General features: G+C 38.0%; 1 protein-coding gene across 34 annotated transcripts in view; it reads right to left on the bottom strand.

Moving 5' to 3' along the window:
- Positions 1–17,697, bottom strand: part of LOC119553672 (sex determination protein fox-1) — a 126,217-nt gene that overhangs the window by 13,416 nt on the left and 95,104 nt on the right. For 16 of the 34 annotated variants that reach the window (XR_005219775.1, XR_005219776.1, XM_037864197.1 and 13 more), the window contains exons 3-10: positions 13,126–13,614; positions 10,258–10,473; positions 7,463–8,167; positions 6,737–6,790; positions 5,814–5,906; positions 4,417–4,471; positions 3,565–3,606; positions 145–165 (exon numbers count right to left, since the gene is read on the bottom strand). Coding sequence is in view for 28 of the 34 variants with exons in the window: in XM_037864197.1 (XP_037720125.1) it covers positions 145–165; positions 3,565–3,606; positions 4,417–4,471; positions 5,814–5,906; positions 6,737–6,790; positions 7,463–8,167; positions 10,258–10,473; positions 13,126–13,614 (1,675 nt within the window). In the remaining 6 variants the exon portion in view is untranslated. The remainder of the gene's footprint in view (positions 1–144; positions 166–3,564; positions 3,607–4,416; positions 4,472–5,813; positions 5,907–6,736; positions 6,791–7,462; positions 8,168–10,257; positions 10,474–13,125; positions 13,615–17,697) is intronic. The other 18 variants (XR_005219778.1, XM_037864198.1, XM_037864194.1 and 15 more) reach the window with 5 other exon arrangements.

Genomic DNA, 17,697 nt, shown 5'->3' on the forward strand with positions numbered 1-17,697 from the left:
TGATAACTTATTGCTTCTCTGTGTGTGGACGTGGTGTTTAATTGTGTGTATTATTTGAGAAATTACAACGAAAGTACGGCAGGCAATAAATACGTAATAATAGCAATAAAACATTTAAGACAAAAATGGGGACAAAACGCTTACCTTCTGGCCATTGTACGCAGACTGTTTGTCCGGCAAGCGATTTATATATTTTTGCAAATATATTTGCATTTTTTTTTGTTTGTTTGTTTGTATCGTTGGCATGGAAAAGGCAAAAGAAAATATTTTCATTAGTTTTGCATTTAAATAGGGTTTTTGTTTTTGTGGGATTGTCTATAATAAATATTGTTGGATACATGTCTTAGGCACATAAAAAACAGGCAGCTCTATAACATAGATACTAGATTGATTTCCTTTTTTTTAGTGCTTATGGTAATTGGTTAAATACTGTAGAATGGTAATTGATTTGTGGCATTGTGTTTTCATTGTTTGCTGGTGCATGCAGCATCCTTGTGTTTTCTCTCATTGGGAAAGGGCTATTTGCATACGTATGTGAATTCAAAATGTATTTATCACTCAGAGAAAGGGTTGGGTTCTTGAGTATTTAGTTTGCCGAACAGTGAAGGCATTCAAGTGATTAGTCATAAATTTAAAGATTTTTTAGGAATACTTCTTTTTTTATAAGTATTTATTCAAAGACATTTTTGCCTCTGTAAGTCTATGCTTTGCATTCATGGCAAATGCAAGAGAAATGCTTAAGAAAATGGCAAATAAGCAGGCAATGATTGCTTCCTTCCACTGATCGAATGCTTACACAATGAGCTCCTCCTGTCTCTGTCTTTGTGCCATGAAAATTCACAGGAGTCTGCCATTGCCTAGGAAAATGGCAAAATAAATACCCAAAAATACCATGGAAAAATGCAGTAAGAGACATGTCAGACAGACAGAAAGACACCAGCATGAAGGGCATATAAGAAATGGGGGGGGGGGCAGAGTGTGAGGGACAGGGCGCATTAAGTTTAACATGTCAAAGGATCAACGCAAAAAAAAAGGACGAAAAAACGAACACCAAGAAAGTTAAAATGGCATGAAGATGAGCCAGAAGTCAGAGAGAAAAAGGGGAAATTGTGCGGGAAAATCAACCTATACGGAGTAAATTTTCTTGCAAATGCACAAAGTAAGTGTGTGGGGTGCACATTTGCATAAGACATAACAAAACACAGGGCTTGGATAAAGCGTTCTTCTGGCCCCCAACCACGCCCCCAGAGAACTACTCCGCCTCCAGGATAACCAGAAAACTTAACTTTTTTGCTAAATTTATGGGTGTGTGTGTGCTTGAGCGGTTTGTTTTGCCAGCAGGGTGAGCCACCACATGTTTGCAACTTTGTGGTTTATTTGCAATTATCCTGGCTGGCTGGCTGGCTGACTGACTGAATGGCTCCTCTGACTGACTCCTCTGAAGGTCTGACTGCCGCCTAACGAGCAGGACAACGACGTGAGGCGTCCTTCGTCCTGGGTAATAATGCAGCAGGCGATTTGCCATGCAAAAGAAGCCAGTTCGAAACGTGATAAAGTGACTACCAGGACCTAGAGAAAATGCAGCTCTGGGTGTCCTTTAGGCTATTTCTACTGAATGCACTTAACAAAAATATAAAAATATTGTAATATAATCCTAAGAGGCAAACTTCTTCAATGACATGAAATAACGATTTTTTAAAATATTATTTTTTGGAGTGCATTTTTAATATCGACCCAGAGTGTATCCTTTCTCAAATGTTTTCATCTTTTTTTCGATTTTAAGGGTAATTAAATGTATCTTCTAAATAACACTTAGGTCTTTTAAAACACATCAAATATTTTTTTATTTTTAAATCAATTTTTGACAGTGTAAAGTAGGTTCTTTCCTTAATGTATCTAATATCTCTTGGGTTTTATAAGAAATACTTTCATTCACATTCAGTTATATGTTCTTTTCTTAAATTGTTGGCCTAATATACGTTTAATGGCTGCCTTTATTAAGTCGAATTGAAACCTTTTTGTAGTGTATTGTATTCTATAGATGGCCTGCGACAGCCGGTAAACTTCTTGGTCTCCAACAGCATTTAGTGCAACGCAAATGAAGCGCATTAGGTGCACGTGCACATGGCCAAGGACAGTATAGGACAGGACAGGACAGGGCCAAAAGGGAGCTGGAGCTGTCAGGATGGGATGCTGGCTGGGAAAATGGCAGACATGCCATGCCCCCCTCCACTGCTCAGTCATATTGGCCTTTTTGTGTCCGAGTCTAAGTTTTGTTGGCAATACAAAAGCATTTTGCATCAGCACAAGGATAACCGACCACCAGGGAACAGGATAGAAAAGGAGCTGGGTAGCGGAGATGGAGATGGTAATGGTGATGGAGCTGGAGCAAAGCTGAGCCGCTTTACCAGAAGGCTCCTCGGTTGCCCAACCCCCATCCTTTTTCAATCCCATGCCTTGGGTTTCGGTTCAGTTTGGTTTGGTTTGCTCGGTTTTGTAAGCGGCTTATCGTATTGAGCGCACCCAAAGTATAGATTTTGCGCTGTGAATACTTTTTAATGGCAAACAGAGAGAAGACGATTTAATCAGCAGTATTATTTATTATACATTGCATGGAAAAACTTTTCTCGGTTTCAGCTTCTTTCGTTCTTCTCATCTCTTTTCTTATAGTTATTTCTGCAAAAAAGGGAGCAAAATAACTTCAACTGGAACTGCGCTAAACTGCAAATCGTATACGCAATAAATAAGAACTTCCAGCTGAGTGAACTTTAACATGGATATTTTTGATGCTCGCATTTAGAAAGAAATCAAGTCAGAAAAGAGCATACAAGTTGAGGTAAAGAGCTTAGCATTCAGATAGAATTTATGTGGATCTAGGTATTATTGAAAAATGTTTGTATATAAAAAGGAAGTTCTAGAATTTTGATGAGAAAGGAAATATTCATTAAGATAAGGAAATACTAGGGATCTCCAACAATCATTTAAAGAATGAAAAACACATATTGGCCACCTGAAGCTAAATTAAGAGATATTATGGTCTATATCCCATTATTATTAGAAACACACTTCGGAAATCTCTAGCAATCCAAAATATGCAAAGGTTTTTCAAAATATCCTAAACATAATATTACTAAGGATTTCTCGAGGCACCCCTAAATTTATTTTTGATCTTTTTTAACATGCTGGGACGGATTTAAACATTAGCTTTGTTTAACTGGTAGAGTATATCGATTAGGGCGAGTTTAAATTTTGATTTCATTCAGCCAATAGAGGGTGGGCGAGTACAATACACAGTTAGCAACAGTTAACGTGCAACATGCCAAGGCATTTCTGAGGACCTCTCATTTAAGTCTAACGAATATATAGAGGGGCGGAAGGGAACGGAAGCTGCAAGCAGCGAGCATTCGTGTCATAGTTTAGTTTACATTTTTCTGGCAGGCACACAATATACAAAAACTAAAATATTACGAAATACATTCATTATTTCATTTTTGGTTTTTGTTTTTTTGGTGGGGGTTTTTTTTGGGGGGGGGTTTTCGTTTTTTTTTTTTGGTTTTGGCTCACCTAGAGCTGGGGCCGGTATGGCACCATCTTTGGTCAGTACAACTGTGTGGGGTGTTTGAGAGAAAACAAAATGAAAATCATATAAATAACGCTGGTCAATCATTATCATCATCAACATCATCATCATTATCAATATCAATATCATAGTCAAAGCAGACGCATTAAACATAACTTAATCGAAACCACAAATAGGCATTAATTTTGATGTGTATTAAATATTATTATTTTAGTGTGTCTTGATCTGTGCGTTTAGTTAGGCAGCCGCAAAACCCCAAGAAATTAAATTACAAAAATACACAAAAGGCATGGGGCATGTTTACATGTTTATTGAAAATGGTTTCCCGCAAATTAGTGGCATTTCAGTTAAGAACTGTTTGGTTTTTTTTTTTTGATTGCTACAAGCCGGGGAAAATTTTCTAGCGTGTGCTGCCAAACGGAAAAAGGGTAAAATCGTAACATTTTCATTAGGAAACACACATTCGTTGGCAACTCAATTTCTCAGTTTCAGTTAGTTTCAGTTTTTGGCCACCAAAGAAGTTGATGTGAAAAGTTCCAAAAACAAACAAACAAAACAACAACGAAGAACAAAAAAAATAAGGTAACGAAAACTTGAGGAATGTTAAGAAACTAAACAATAGCAGCAAAAACAATGCACACTTAAATTGAGCAGACTTTTATTGCTATTTTCGTAGCTTCTGCTGCTGTTGCATTTCATCGTAATTGCATTTCTTAGCCGAACATTTGAACTTGTTTCATTATGTGGCTTAAACTTAGCTGCCATGTGTGTGAATTTATATGTGTTTTGTGTGTGAGATTATTTTAAATGTGTGTGGGTGTGTTAAGGTCACTTACCGTTGGGTACTGTTGTCACTTTTTTGGTTTGTACACGTGCAGTGGCGTTATTCACCTTCACAATTGGTTATTTTATTTTTATTTTTTTGATAGATCAGCGAGCGTGGTTGTTGTAGTTGTTGTTGTTGGTTTGGTGATGAGTTTTTAAAGATTTTTTTTAATATCATATACACACATATGAGCGGAGTATATATATATTTAGAAAGATCGCATGTATAGAGAATGTAGAAATAAATTATGTGTTAGTTGACAATTACGAAAATTTTTGCAAATAGTGTTTAAACTGTTTGTGGATGTGTATGTGTTGTAAAGGTGTTTCAACAATTTTTTTTAGAGGTTTTTGACTGTGAACATATTTTTTTAAAACGTTTTAAAGCTCAAATTAAAATGTTTAGGATATTTTTCTAAAGTCCTACATCCAAGTTTATATTTAATACATGGATAACATTTAATTGATATTTTTCTGAACTGGTTATAAATGAAAATTTGTATTTAAGGTAGTACTTTTTAGGAAAATTACATACATTTTGATGGCTAACAAAATAAACAAAGCCAGTTACTTTTTAAAAACCCTAATATTTGCGCGCACAAATTTTTTATTGAAACTATTTTTATTCATTGCACTTTATTTTCAGCTTTCCGAAAAAATTGTATGAAACACTCCAAGGATTATTGTTCGTTTAAGGACTCATAAAAAATAACAAAGACTACCCGTTATCATTGGAAAGCTTTCATATCAAAATGGAATTTTATTTAAATTTCATTTGTTTCGACTGAAAAAAAGGGGGAAAATTAATTTTTGAAGGCTTTCAGCGAGCGGACGGGCATTCATTTCCGTTTCCGGTTGCGTCATATATATAGAGCTTCCATTTGTGGACACAGGGACTTAATTAGACTCGCGCGATTTCCGTTGCCATTTGGTAGGGAAATAACATTGCATTTCAGCCTTTCATGCGGCTCAGTTAATTTGTTTAACCAACCGTCGGACAGACGGAAATTTTCCGTACTTTGCGCATTTTCAGCATATTTTAAATGCCAATTATTTGCGGCTCTGCCAGTGAGCATTAATCAGAAAGGCAGGCGAAAGGAGAAATGTGTAATTAATTTTTAATGAAAGGCAAATAAGAATCAATCACTGTGCGCTAGTCCTTGGATTAAATGAAAACCGAAAAAAGGAAAATAAGAAAAATGTAGTAGGTATGCAGGATTTTTAAAGCCATATCGCTTTGACACGCAAGGATTAAAAGTTGAAAAGCAATTTCTTTCCGCTACTCCTGTGATACATATAATAAAATACTTTGTGTGAAATTAGTTGGGGGTGTATATGTGTGTGTGTGTTTGGTGTGTGTGTGTGTGTGTTGGTTTGGTAAGTTGTATATGATATGGCATGCACCCACCTCGATTTTGCGTCCCTCAACCACGGTGCCGTGTAGACGTTCGCGTGCTCGTTCTGCATCGTTGCTGTTAGCGAATGTTACAAAACCGAATCCCTGCCATTCGCAATCAAACATGCAATTAAAGAAACATATAGAGTATATAGATTACGATTTTCAAAAAAACTAAAAAATAACGATTTGGTACAACAAAGTCAGTTCTCTTCTTCGGGTTTTGTTGAAGTCGTATATATATATATATATATATCAATTTATATATAGGTAATGTTTATAAATAGATAAAGCTAGAAGCTACAAATACATCAACAAGGCGGCCAAGGACATGCTTTCGGACAGGGGCCATTGGCACATCTTTTTACTCCTGGGTTTTAATGGGGGGTTGGTTGTTGGTTGGGGATTTTGGGGATTGGGTTTATTGGGTTCTTTTTTGGGTGGCGACTGCGACATGCACGTGCCCTACTTTGCACACTACTCCTCATTCCGTCTCCTTCTTCTGCTCTCCGCAATCCTCGCTCCCCTTCTCCTATCCTGTCCCCAAAAAACTCCTCGAGCATCTCAAGGTGTTGGGTCTTCAGTCCTGAATTATGCACAATTTCTGGTGCTATGGTAACTATGCAATTATTTTCACCCGGCTCCAGACCGGGCATAATAATAATGCTGCAAAAAAGAAAAGACAACTCCACAGACAAGGTTGCCCTGGCGACGAACAAAGACATCTCATCTGGGAATACTTGAAGTGCATAATTTAAATGAATTGTGCGACAATTAGATGCAAAATGCCCCGCACAATTGGCAGCAGAGCGAGAGAGACAGCTACACCAGCGAGACAGAGATGGCTAGAGAGCGAGAGCAGGCAGGCAATGCAGCTGCAGAGGGAGACGGCGAGCTCTTTTCTACAGGAGGATAGAAAGTTTGGCGAAACTTACCTTGCTGCCGCGCTCGTTGAAAATGATTTCCACATCCAAAATGGTGCCAAATTGCTGGGGAATAGAAAAATAATAAATATTAATTTTCAAAAAGCTTTCAAGGGTGCATTTTCTAAGGAATATCTGAGTAAGATAATTTTTGAGACATTGTTTTAATGAGGTAAACTTTCCTCGGCAATATATTTTAGTGTACATTCTATGTTGCAGTGGGTCGAAATTGTTTGCATAAAAATAAAACTCTTTTGAAGATTTTTTTCTTAAAGCAAATGCTTAACAATAGTACTCTGCTGATATGACACAATTCCATCGAAGTTTAAACAAAAATATGGCGAAAATAATATATTTTTCGTTCAAAAATGTTACTTATTTTGCATATTAATTTAAGAGACATAGCTAAGGCGATTTAAATATATAATCTTAATACTCATTATAAATTTAAATTTACGCTTTTGGTATTCCTTTGTGATTGATGGACGTTTTATAAATTGAACAGTTATTTAAATTCGTATTCTGTTTAGTCTATCATTGATATGTTACCTTTTTTTTAGATATACATTTTGTTACTACCATTAAGGATGGCTAACCCTATATAATGCTTTAAATAATATTTATATTCATGATCTAAATTTCATTAAAAATGTTATTAAAAATTTATCTCTACAAATATTTGAACTAGAATTTTTGCGTGTATACATTTTATTTTTTGAAATCTCTGCCTGAACTCACCCCAAACATGGCCCGCAGATCGGGATCCCGGAAGCGGAACGGTATGTTGGAGACGTGCAGCCGCTTGGGCTGGCTCTTGGCATCGAGGGTGGCGACGGCGACCGACTGGGCCGGGACTAGGGCGCTGCTGAGACTAGAGGCCACACTGGCGGTGGGCGACATGATGCCGCTGGCCGCTGCGGCGGCTGCATTCAGGTGGGCGATCACCTGCGATGTGCTGGCCGGCACCACGGCACAGCCGGCTGCACCACCATTGGCGATACTGTCCAATCCGGTGGTGGGCAAGAGTCCAACGCCGCTGCTGCTGGTGGCCGCCAATGTGCCGGATGCTATCGAGCTGCCTGTCACCGAAGTGCCAGCCGATTGCATCGATGTGGGACTGCTGCACAGGAGCGGTTGCTGTTGCTGCTGCTGCTGCTGTTGCTGCTGCTGCTGTTGTTGGAGGGAGGGCGGCGTCTGCAGGAGCGGTTCACCACTGGCCACCGGCGATGTGTCCCCGGACATACTGCCCTCGGTGGCACTGCCGTTCAGGGCCAGTCCGCATCCGCCCGCCTGCGAGGCTGCTACGCTGGACGGGGAGCTGCTGAGCGGTGAATTGGGCGTGCCACCGCCTCCGCCGCCGCCGCCAGTATTACCGCCTCCAGAATTGGGCATGGCGGAGCTCTGTTGTGAATCTGCTGCCTCATTGGCGATCAATACTGTGGACTGCAAAGGAAAGAAAATAAGCTATTATTAGTAAGCAAATTTTGAAACATTTAAAAATTAAAAAAAAATATTTTAGAAAAATTCTACTCAATAATTAAAATATATCAATCTGTTCAATTTCCCATTAAAAATATTCACTATTTCTTAATAAACTGTATAAAATAAATACGTTTTAATTGCTCTTAAAAATAAATCTTGACTGTGTAACCTTGGTTAATTCTCGTTTGAAACCCAATATTTTGTGCAAGGCAAATAACGCCAAAAGTGAAAATTAAATTTTCCAATTTCATTTGGTGGAAAAGCGATTTTTGTAAAACTTTCGAAAGCACTCCAGCTGTTTGCCGTTGATGTTTGCAGTTGGTATTTTCAGCAGTTGAATTTTCAGTGGTGCTCGGCAAATCGAATGCGAACAAGTGATGCAATAAATAAACAATTGAAATGAAAATACAATTTTCAAGTGGTTTACATCCCGGGAGAAATGAAAATCCTGCGAGAGGGCCCACACGCATCTGTGTGTGAGGAGGGTGGGGGGTTTGACCCAATAAAAAAGTTGCATATACTCACAGACAGACAGACAGACAGAGCGGGGAGTACAGGAGCTGAAAGCCCCTGTACACATACGTACATATTTTGTGGCACAAACTTGTGTTGACTTATGCAATAAAACTGTCGCGCAAACTGTTGCAATATACCCAATCCACCACACTGCAAAAGCAATCCCCCAACGAGCCCGCGGAAATGTTTGCATTTTGTATTTCTGCATTATTAAAACTGAAAATGCACTGCCATCGAAGGGTATTGTTGTATCAACGCCCCCCGCACATTTTCCCCAATCGGGAATAATATGGAAAAAAAATTCTCAATTTACGCAGGCGACCAAATTCGATGACAATGCAATAAAACCCAGAATGAACAGTAGGCAAATAAAAAAAAAAAAGAAAACCAAGAGATACTTGTGTCCGCCCCATAATGTAGGCAATAGAAATAACGCTTAACTTAATTTGCTGCGCATTGTTGACACATAAATCTAAACAAATTTTTGCCCGCCCTGACAATACATATTTTTTCCACGCTTTGCATTCCTTTTTTTTTTTTGTATTTTTTTCGGTTCAGCTCTCGGTTTGCATGTTTACCGAACATTTCGGGACCAAAGTGAAATGGCGTGAAAAACTTTGGCCCCATAAATGGCCAACTGGGGGATGTGGAGGTGGAGGGTTTATTGTTTCGGGTATCGGGTTACACGTAAATGACATTTAACGCTTTTTAGTTTATCGAAATGCTTTTGTGCGGCACGCGACATGGCTGAAAAAAGGTCTTCGGCACTGTTTTGATTCGGCATTAAAAGAATTTCTGCATAAATTTGAAAACTTTTCGCCCGGCAAAAAGGCAAGAAATTTGCTCTGAATTGTTTTGATTTGAATATTTGACTTGGGTATTATTCTTGAACTTTGAATACTTTCTGTGGCTTTACTATGGAGTTAAGATCGAATCAGATTGCAGTCCTTTATTCGTTATATCTTAATTTAAGCTGGCACGACAAGATGGCTAATACTGATTTGAATACATATTCTTTAAAAAAATATCATTCTCTTTATTATAATAATAAATTTAACTAAATTACAAATTTAAAAAAGAATTCTAATAATTTAAACCCATTTCTGAACATAGAAAAAAATAAAAAAAAGCACATTTTGGTGCATCAGTAATACCCACAGCTCTAAATCTAATTCCCTTGACTCAATTAATTATTAAAAACTTGGTCAGCATCTGCTGCTCTTTCAAGGCATAAAGAAAATTGTATCTGATGATGACAATGCAGTTACAAAAGAGTTCGAGTTGAGGCAAAAAGCAGCTTTTCCCTGGACAGTCGGTTGGTCGCCTAATGAAGATGAGCTTGGTAAACAAATAGGAGAACAAAAATGGTAGAAAGAAAACATGGTAAGACCAAGAGACTGGCACGTAAATTTCAATTGTCCGCCCGGCTCTTCTCCATATATATTGTATATTTTTTATATATATATATATATATATATATATGTTTTCCTCGTCTGTTTATTTTATTATAATTTTTTTGTTGGTGGCTGACTCACTATGCTGAGCACATTTTGTGGGGGCAGCGATGATTGCAGATGCTGCTGGTGTTCTGGTGGCTGCTGCACTTGGTCCATGTCCATGGCATGTCCATTTGTCAGTGGAAGTGGATGCGGAATGGGACCTGGGACTCTTGGTTCTGCAAGGCTGGTTCTGGTTCCATTGTACTCGTACCCATAGTCGTACTGTGTCTGTGTTTGTGTTGACAGATTTGTCTGTGATAAATTTTCAGATAACAACAAGGATTTGCGTTTTAGTTGCAGTTGCAGTTGCAGCCTGTGTTTATCTGTGTGTCTGTATGCGTGGAGGACGACCAGGACTTGGATTAAGAGATATAGTGTGGAAGTGGGCTAAAAAAAAGGGAACCAGACAGGCAGACAGGCAGGCGACCAACACCAACAATTTTCTTAAATGGGTAGCTTAATTTTTTACTCTCAACCGTTTTACAGCTGCTTAATTGCTTGGGGCATGCCTTGAATATATAATTTCAACAGTTACCATATAGAGATTTATATATATAAATATTAAATGAGTCATGACAAAATGCAGAGTGGTTACAATCATCCATTCCTAATCGAACTATATAGGGTTCTCATTTTTAAGCACTTTCTTGTATTTTATTAAATAGTTATTCAACAAGTAACTAAACTAAAGAATACTGTTAATAATATTTTAAAATCATATTGTATATTATTATCTCTATCACCTTCTCTAAAAACATACATTTTGTCCTTAATTTTAAATCACAAAAGAACATTTCTATTTGTCTTAAATCCCTTCTCTGAGCTTCTCTGTTTTTCTTTTCCTTTATTTATGATTTACGTTTGCTTTATATGTATGTCGAGTTCTGACAGCTTTTGCATTTGTTTTTCCTTGGCCAATTAATATTGATAAACATTTGATTGAATGAAATTTTCTGAGTAATTGAAAGTTGAGACAAGTGGAAACAAATGCTATTCTGCTGACCGGTGTTTGTGCACACTCAAGTGACTAAATCCTAAGATTTAGTGCACATTGAAGTGACTTAAGTCTTGGATTTAATATTTAAGATTACTGAACATTTTTCACCTCATTTACTTTCTATAACCACCGACTTTTGTCCAACATAAATAAGCATATTAAATTCTCTAACCATGTGCAAGTATAAAATTAATTGACATTTTCGGAGAATTTTGCCGAAGGCCAAGCCAACGACAGCAACAAATACAATGGAACTAATCATAGTGTGTGATTTAATATTGTTCTATGTGGCGTGTGCGTATTGTGCGCATATAAGAACACATTATTTAATTAATTGTGAACTACGCAAAATATATAGCCGGTCAAAGGTTGAAAAACAACAAAAGCACAAACCATATATTGTCCAGTTAATTCAATATTTGATTATTTATTACACCTGCAAGGCACAAATGTACTTTCTACTATATGCAAAATACACCAAATGCTCTCTTCTGTTTAATTATTGAAATGCACGAATCAATTTCCATAAGCAAATATCTCTTGGTCAAATACCTCTAGTATTTATTTAAACTTTGTTAGACCAAAAACTGCCGAATCCCCAAAAAATGTTCCATCTCGACTTTCTCTGTTGAAAACATTTTAGTTTTGCTCTACGCAAAGTTGGTAAAATATATATAATTTGGGATGCAACTGATTTGAGGGAAATTCTAGGAAAACCCTTGCACATATTTGTTAACGTGGGTGCTAAAGTCAATTTTTAATTAGAAGCGAGAAACAATAAACTACAAAGCATACTGAAGCCCAGCTTCAGGGTCAAATGAAAAGCGAGGGCGACCAGCCACTAAAAGTATGCTACAGAAAGGACCAGCACAAACACAAATGCAGATGAGACAGGTGAATGTGTGTGTGTACGGGTGTCTTTGTGTGTGTGCATGAGGATGCCATAGTGCGTGAGTGTTGCTTGCTGTTGGCACTTTTCTCTGTGCTGCTCGCTGCAATTAAAAATGTAAAAGCAAAGCGCTCACACCAACAAAAAATACTGACTAAACATGAACAGGTGCAGCAGCGATATCAAGCACGGCCTCTATTTGTATGCCCTGGCCTACACTGAGATAAAATATTGTAAGATATCATGTTGCAAAAATAAAAAATATTTAACTTATTTTCTTATCTTGATTATTTGGACATAATCATGTTAAAATTATTGCATTATCTTTATCTAATCTATCTTAAATGACAACTCCCGATAAAATCATACTATACATAAATACTTTACAAAATGTAAAAATATTAATAGTTTGTCGTTAGGAGCTTTCATATATATTAAAATAAAAATCTAATATAGGTAAAATAGTTTTTAGACCAAAAAAAAAAGAAAACCTACCCTTTTTAAAAGTAGTTAAAATTATCTGTAAAATATGTGATGAATTGGTTTCTTTGCTTTAAAAAAAGGATGTTTTTAAATAGGTTTGCCAATTAAAGTTTTTTTTTTTTTAAGAACAACAAGATATATTAAAGAAAAAACTAAAAATACAGACCACTACCAACACAAATTTTAAAGAAATCTATTTAATATGTTTTAAAAGAAATATGTTTCTCTCAGTTAGGTAGTTAAGTATTTTTCTGTTTAGGGATGAGTTGGTTAACATTTTTGTTCAGTGTAGCTTTACTGGCAATGTACTTGTGTGTGCCGGCATCTGTGTATTGAGTGTGCGTAACCGAATCAAAGCAGGGCTATAAACCAAAGCAGACCAAACCGAAGCGAACCCGAAAGCCAAAAACCAAACACAGCTACAAATGCATATCAAACGCACAAACAAACACAGAGTGGGTTGATGAGTGTGTGGGAGGGGGGGGGGGATGGGAAATAGGTGGGAAAGGTCAAACAATTATCCAGGCAAACTCACCTTCTGTTGCATGTACAGCGAGGCATTGACAACGTCGGAAACACTGGTGGCCACCACCACCGGATTGGCCGTTGATGCACCGCCGCCCCCACAGCCAGTTGAATATTCTGTGGTCAATCCTCCGGCGGATCCTGGCGCTCCTGCCGCCCCAGCTGTGTTGTTATTATTGTTGTTGTTGGCAGATCCTGCGGCCTCGCCATTACCCGTTTTCATTTGGGTCACTGGATCGGCAGCCTGTTTGGCAGCCGCCGCCGCCACCGCCATTGACAAACTGTCGGCAGCGGTGGGCGGTCCTCCGGCCACCTGTTGTTGTTGCTGCTGCTGTTGGGCCGCCTGCTGCTGTTGCTGCTGCTGCTGTTGTTGTTGTTGGGCCTGCTGTTGCTGCTGGGCGGCGGCAGCTGCTGCAACAGCCGCTGCAGCGGGATTCGGTGCAGCGGCATAGCCGGCCGGAGCGCCCGGGAAAGGCGCCACGCCCGCCTGCACCATGTGCTGCATTTCCAGAAAAGAAATCAGAAAGAGAGAAGGGGGAAAGAGAAGCAGAGAGAGAGATATGGGTTTATGGATTAGTAATGGTCGTAAAAGTGTAAGTACCCCCATATTACACTTTGAGATATTCACTCAGAAAATTGATTTACAAAAATACTATGTACATTGTTCGCCCATAAAAATACTTAAAAATGCGTATTATAATATACCAAAATCTTTCATAAAAAATATTATGAAAAGTATTTGCATTGGAGATTATATAATATGGAGATTATTTGGTCTAAGGATTGGAATATATCCCATTCGCAACCATAATTAGCAAGCCTGTTTGCATTAACCTTTCCAGACCGAAAAGCCTATAATAACAACAATAACTCTATAAACTCTAAGTTCCATTTATGAACATAAAATATAATAAGGAACATTTCTAAAATAAAACAGAAGCATTACATTGTTTCTGTACTTTAGCCAAACCTTAAAAAACTTTTTAAAATGATTAAAGCTAATTGAATGATCAAATATGAATATTTAGGAAACTTTAGGTTCTAAGAACTTTATTACATCTTAAGTCTTTTGAATAAATTTATTAAAACAACGATATTTTTTAAATTTTACCACCCTTTGTAACCTAACAATAAGAACAACGTTTTCGAGTGCACATTAAAAATGAACATTATGAGTATTAGTTTTTCCACGAAGACACTTTTCATACTACTGGGGCTTCCCCTCCCTCTTCATTTTCCCCTCCACCTAAGCATTTTCCTATTTTTGTGTGTGTCTGGGCGTGCCGTAAAAGTGCAAAATTAAATCCAGGTAGTTTATTTTCCAGGTGGTAACCCCATCGGGAGCTGGTCCAGAGCTTTTCGTATTAAGCTCTTGGTTAGACAAAGGACACAGACAGGCAGTCAGGATGTGGGCCAGGATTTCGTTGGGTTTTTAGCAGGGTGAAGGGGAGGGATAACAAAATGCGCTTTAAATTGTCAGTTTTATTTGTATAAATTTTTGCCATTATTTGGCTTGTCTCGCCCGGATTTCCAGGCCCAACCTCTGTCAGCAGCTATGAAATATGCAAAATTTGCAGCTTATTGTTGGTTGTTGGCTAAATTCATATATACGCTCACATGTTAAGGCAAAAGGAAACTTTTTCTGAAATTTTTTTGTAGCTATTTGGGTGCCAAAATGGAAAGAACGCAGCTTATCGTGTGAGTGGCATTTTAATATGTTTTCCCTTCTGGCCCAGCTGCTTACATGAAATGGTTATTAATTTTGCGATTTAATGCAAATGTCACAGAAATGCAGGTAAGTGGTATGATTTAAATGCTAAATACTGCCAAAAATTTGTGCTTTTCAATTAGGAAAACCTGACATTTGCTTGCAAGAACATGCTGAATAATGTGTGCCCCTGTTTTAGTTTAGTGTTTAGTTCGTTTAATTAGCGCTGCATGTTAAAAATACCCAAAAACGATTTTAAAACACCCAGACGTTCAACTATTTCATCGCGATGGACACAGTTCATCTATCTTGGCAGGCATAAGCTATAAAAGCAGCTATTTCAACGCGCCGTAAGCATATATCAATGTTTTGGTTATTTTATTTATATTTCTTTTGGCACAGGCCATCAAATTGCAGTCGTCATATTTGTGTGCGTTCTGTTTCGGCTTCTTGGCGATTTGCGCTTTGAAAAATTAGCTTGTTAATTAAATGCAAGCCACAAATGACAAGTCGGCGAGGTGCAAGTATCTATGCCCTGAAGATCCCCCCAACCCCACCCCCAATCTTGTGACATAATCCGTTGCTGTGCAAATTGGTGCTCATGTTGCTCATCCGCCACGTTGGCCAACCCATGATATATGCGCACTCTAAAACCCGTGTATATATGTATATAAACAGCGTGTACGTATAGAAAAAAAACTTGTCATGTTAAATTTACATAAAAATTTGTATGAAAATTCATTCTGTTGTGCCAATGAAAATGTTTTCCCTCTGCTTTTCCTGATTTTCCCTGTTTTTACGACAGCTTCTGACGTAGGGAATGTGCTGACTTGCACTTGAGAACCACAACCATCCTCTCTTAATGAGTCTGCGTATGTGTCTGCGACCGTCTAAAGTTTTCCTTTCAAAAACTTTTCTATCTTAAACAACTCCCAATAAGTTTTCATAATTTTCTGTCAACCATTTGCGAGGGCGAGGCCTTTGGGTCACAGGCTCTTGAAGCAAATACTTCGCTGCATTTGCAAATATTTTTCATTTAATTGCTCTTGAACAGAGAGCAGTAGCAGAGGCCAGGACGAAAAGTATTCTTTTTATAAATATATATTTTTTATTTTTTGGGGCCATATTTACATGGCAAATATTTCGTTCGGCACTGCGGCCCTGGCAATTTGCATTTGTAGTTACTCTGCAGAAAGAAAAAAACAGAAAAAACAAGAGGCAGCTGGCACTGTTTTATTGACTGGGGCCAGCGCCAACTGCCATCGCGTTTTGTTTACATTCGCCTCTGTTGTTTTTGGAGAATTTTCAACAAAACACTTTACGTTTCCATTTTGCAACAATTTCGCTCGCTGCGCATTCAAGTGCCCGCTTTTGAAGCGTTTTGTCTACCAGCGATTTTTCGGCAGTTCAATGCAAAGAAAAAATAAATACAAAAAAAAATATTAGAGCAATTTTCCATTCTCATTAAATATATTGCATTTTGGCAGCACACGCTGCGTATGCGTTACGCTTAAGTGTGTCACACATTCCACAACTGGTGATTGATGGGCGCCGCAAAAAAAAAAAAAATTATGATACATATACCTCGAAAAACATAAATAATGAAAGAAAAATGGGCGCAAATATTTGTGGGGGAAGCCTAAAAAAATCACGCTGGGAAATGCATTTCAAAAAGAAGCAAAGCTGGAAAAGTGAGTGAAATATAATTACACTGGCGGACAGAAAAAATTGTCTATTTTTATGGGGGCAATATATCAAAATACAGGCATCCAATATATTCATTAGCTCAAAACCCCTTCCATTTTATTCCTAAAACAAATATTTTAAAATGTATTTTGTACTTTTATATCATAGATCTTGAAAATTCCACTTTGATCTTCAGTTTCTTGCACTATTTCTTCTCATTTTTGTTGACTAATGTTATCTTAAATTGAACCAAAATATTTAGACAGAAACTAAACAAACCCGAAAGCCTGCCACACTTGTCAGAAGTCAAACCAAATTATATATAAATAATGTGTGCGGTTTCAGTCGCATTACATCAACGGAATATTAATAAACCGTGACGTGAATGGCGAGTGAAATTTTGTTGATTTTTTTCGTGGTCTTTGACTGCGTACTTTCCTTCAACAGAAGTCTTTTTGGCCATGTGCGTCCGTTTCGATTAGCATTACCATTACCATTACCATTACCCATAACGTATTCCTAGGCTGACTCCCAAGTTTTTGAACCTGACACAGTCAGAAGGCATTTGACCAATTGCTCAATCGCTGACGCAATTCAGGCGATCGAAGCGCCAATTTTGGTCTACGCTGCAATGGCAAATTTGGGGCGACGCTCGTTAAAAAAAAAAAGCCGGGCCAACTTGGCCGCCTGGCTCATGCCGCGAATGCCAATTAAACGTTACCAATTGAAATTGAAAATTTGCCTAACACGCGCCAACCGATTGTTTGGGTCTCTTTGGGCTCTGGCTGTATTTTATTTAACTTCTACTGATTTTTGCTGATTGCCCAATTGGGCGGGATAACTGGCAAGTGGGTCGATGCAGGTCACGTCCGTCGACCAGATTACATTTTGGAAAGTATTATATCGATGTCAGGGCAATATGTCACTGCCTATTTTGGTGAGATCTGAGATCCGGTCAAGTTGTTTTTGGCTTTTTTTGGCCTGGCCTAAGGTCACATCACTATAATTGCAAACGGAAAGCAAAATGCAGAACGTGCCAAATCAATTTACATGGCAATTGCCAGCTAAGGATATTAAACTGGGATGGAGACCAGTCCTTGTGTAAATTAGGACACTCTACACACTACAAATACCAAAGAGCCTTGCTGCCTCTGTCAGTTTTCAGTTTTTGCCAACAGGAAATTACAG

The sequence above is a fragment of the Drosophila subpulchrella genome, chromosome 3L (genome assembly GCF_014743375.2).
Source record: "Drosophila subpulchrella strain 33 F10 #4 breed RU33 chromosome 3L, RU_Dsub_v1.1 Primary Assembly, whole genome shotgun sequence".
In the NCBI taxonomy this organism is placed as follows: domain Eukaryota; kingdom Metazoa; phylum Arthropoda; class Insecta; order Diptera; family Drosophilidae; genus Drosophila; species Drosophila subpulchrella.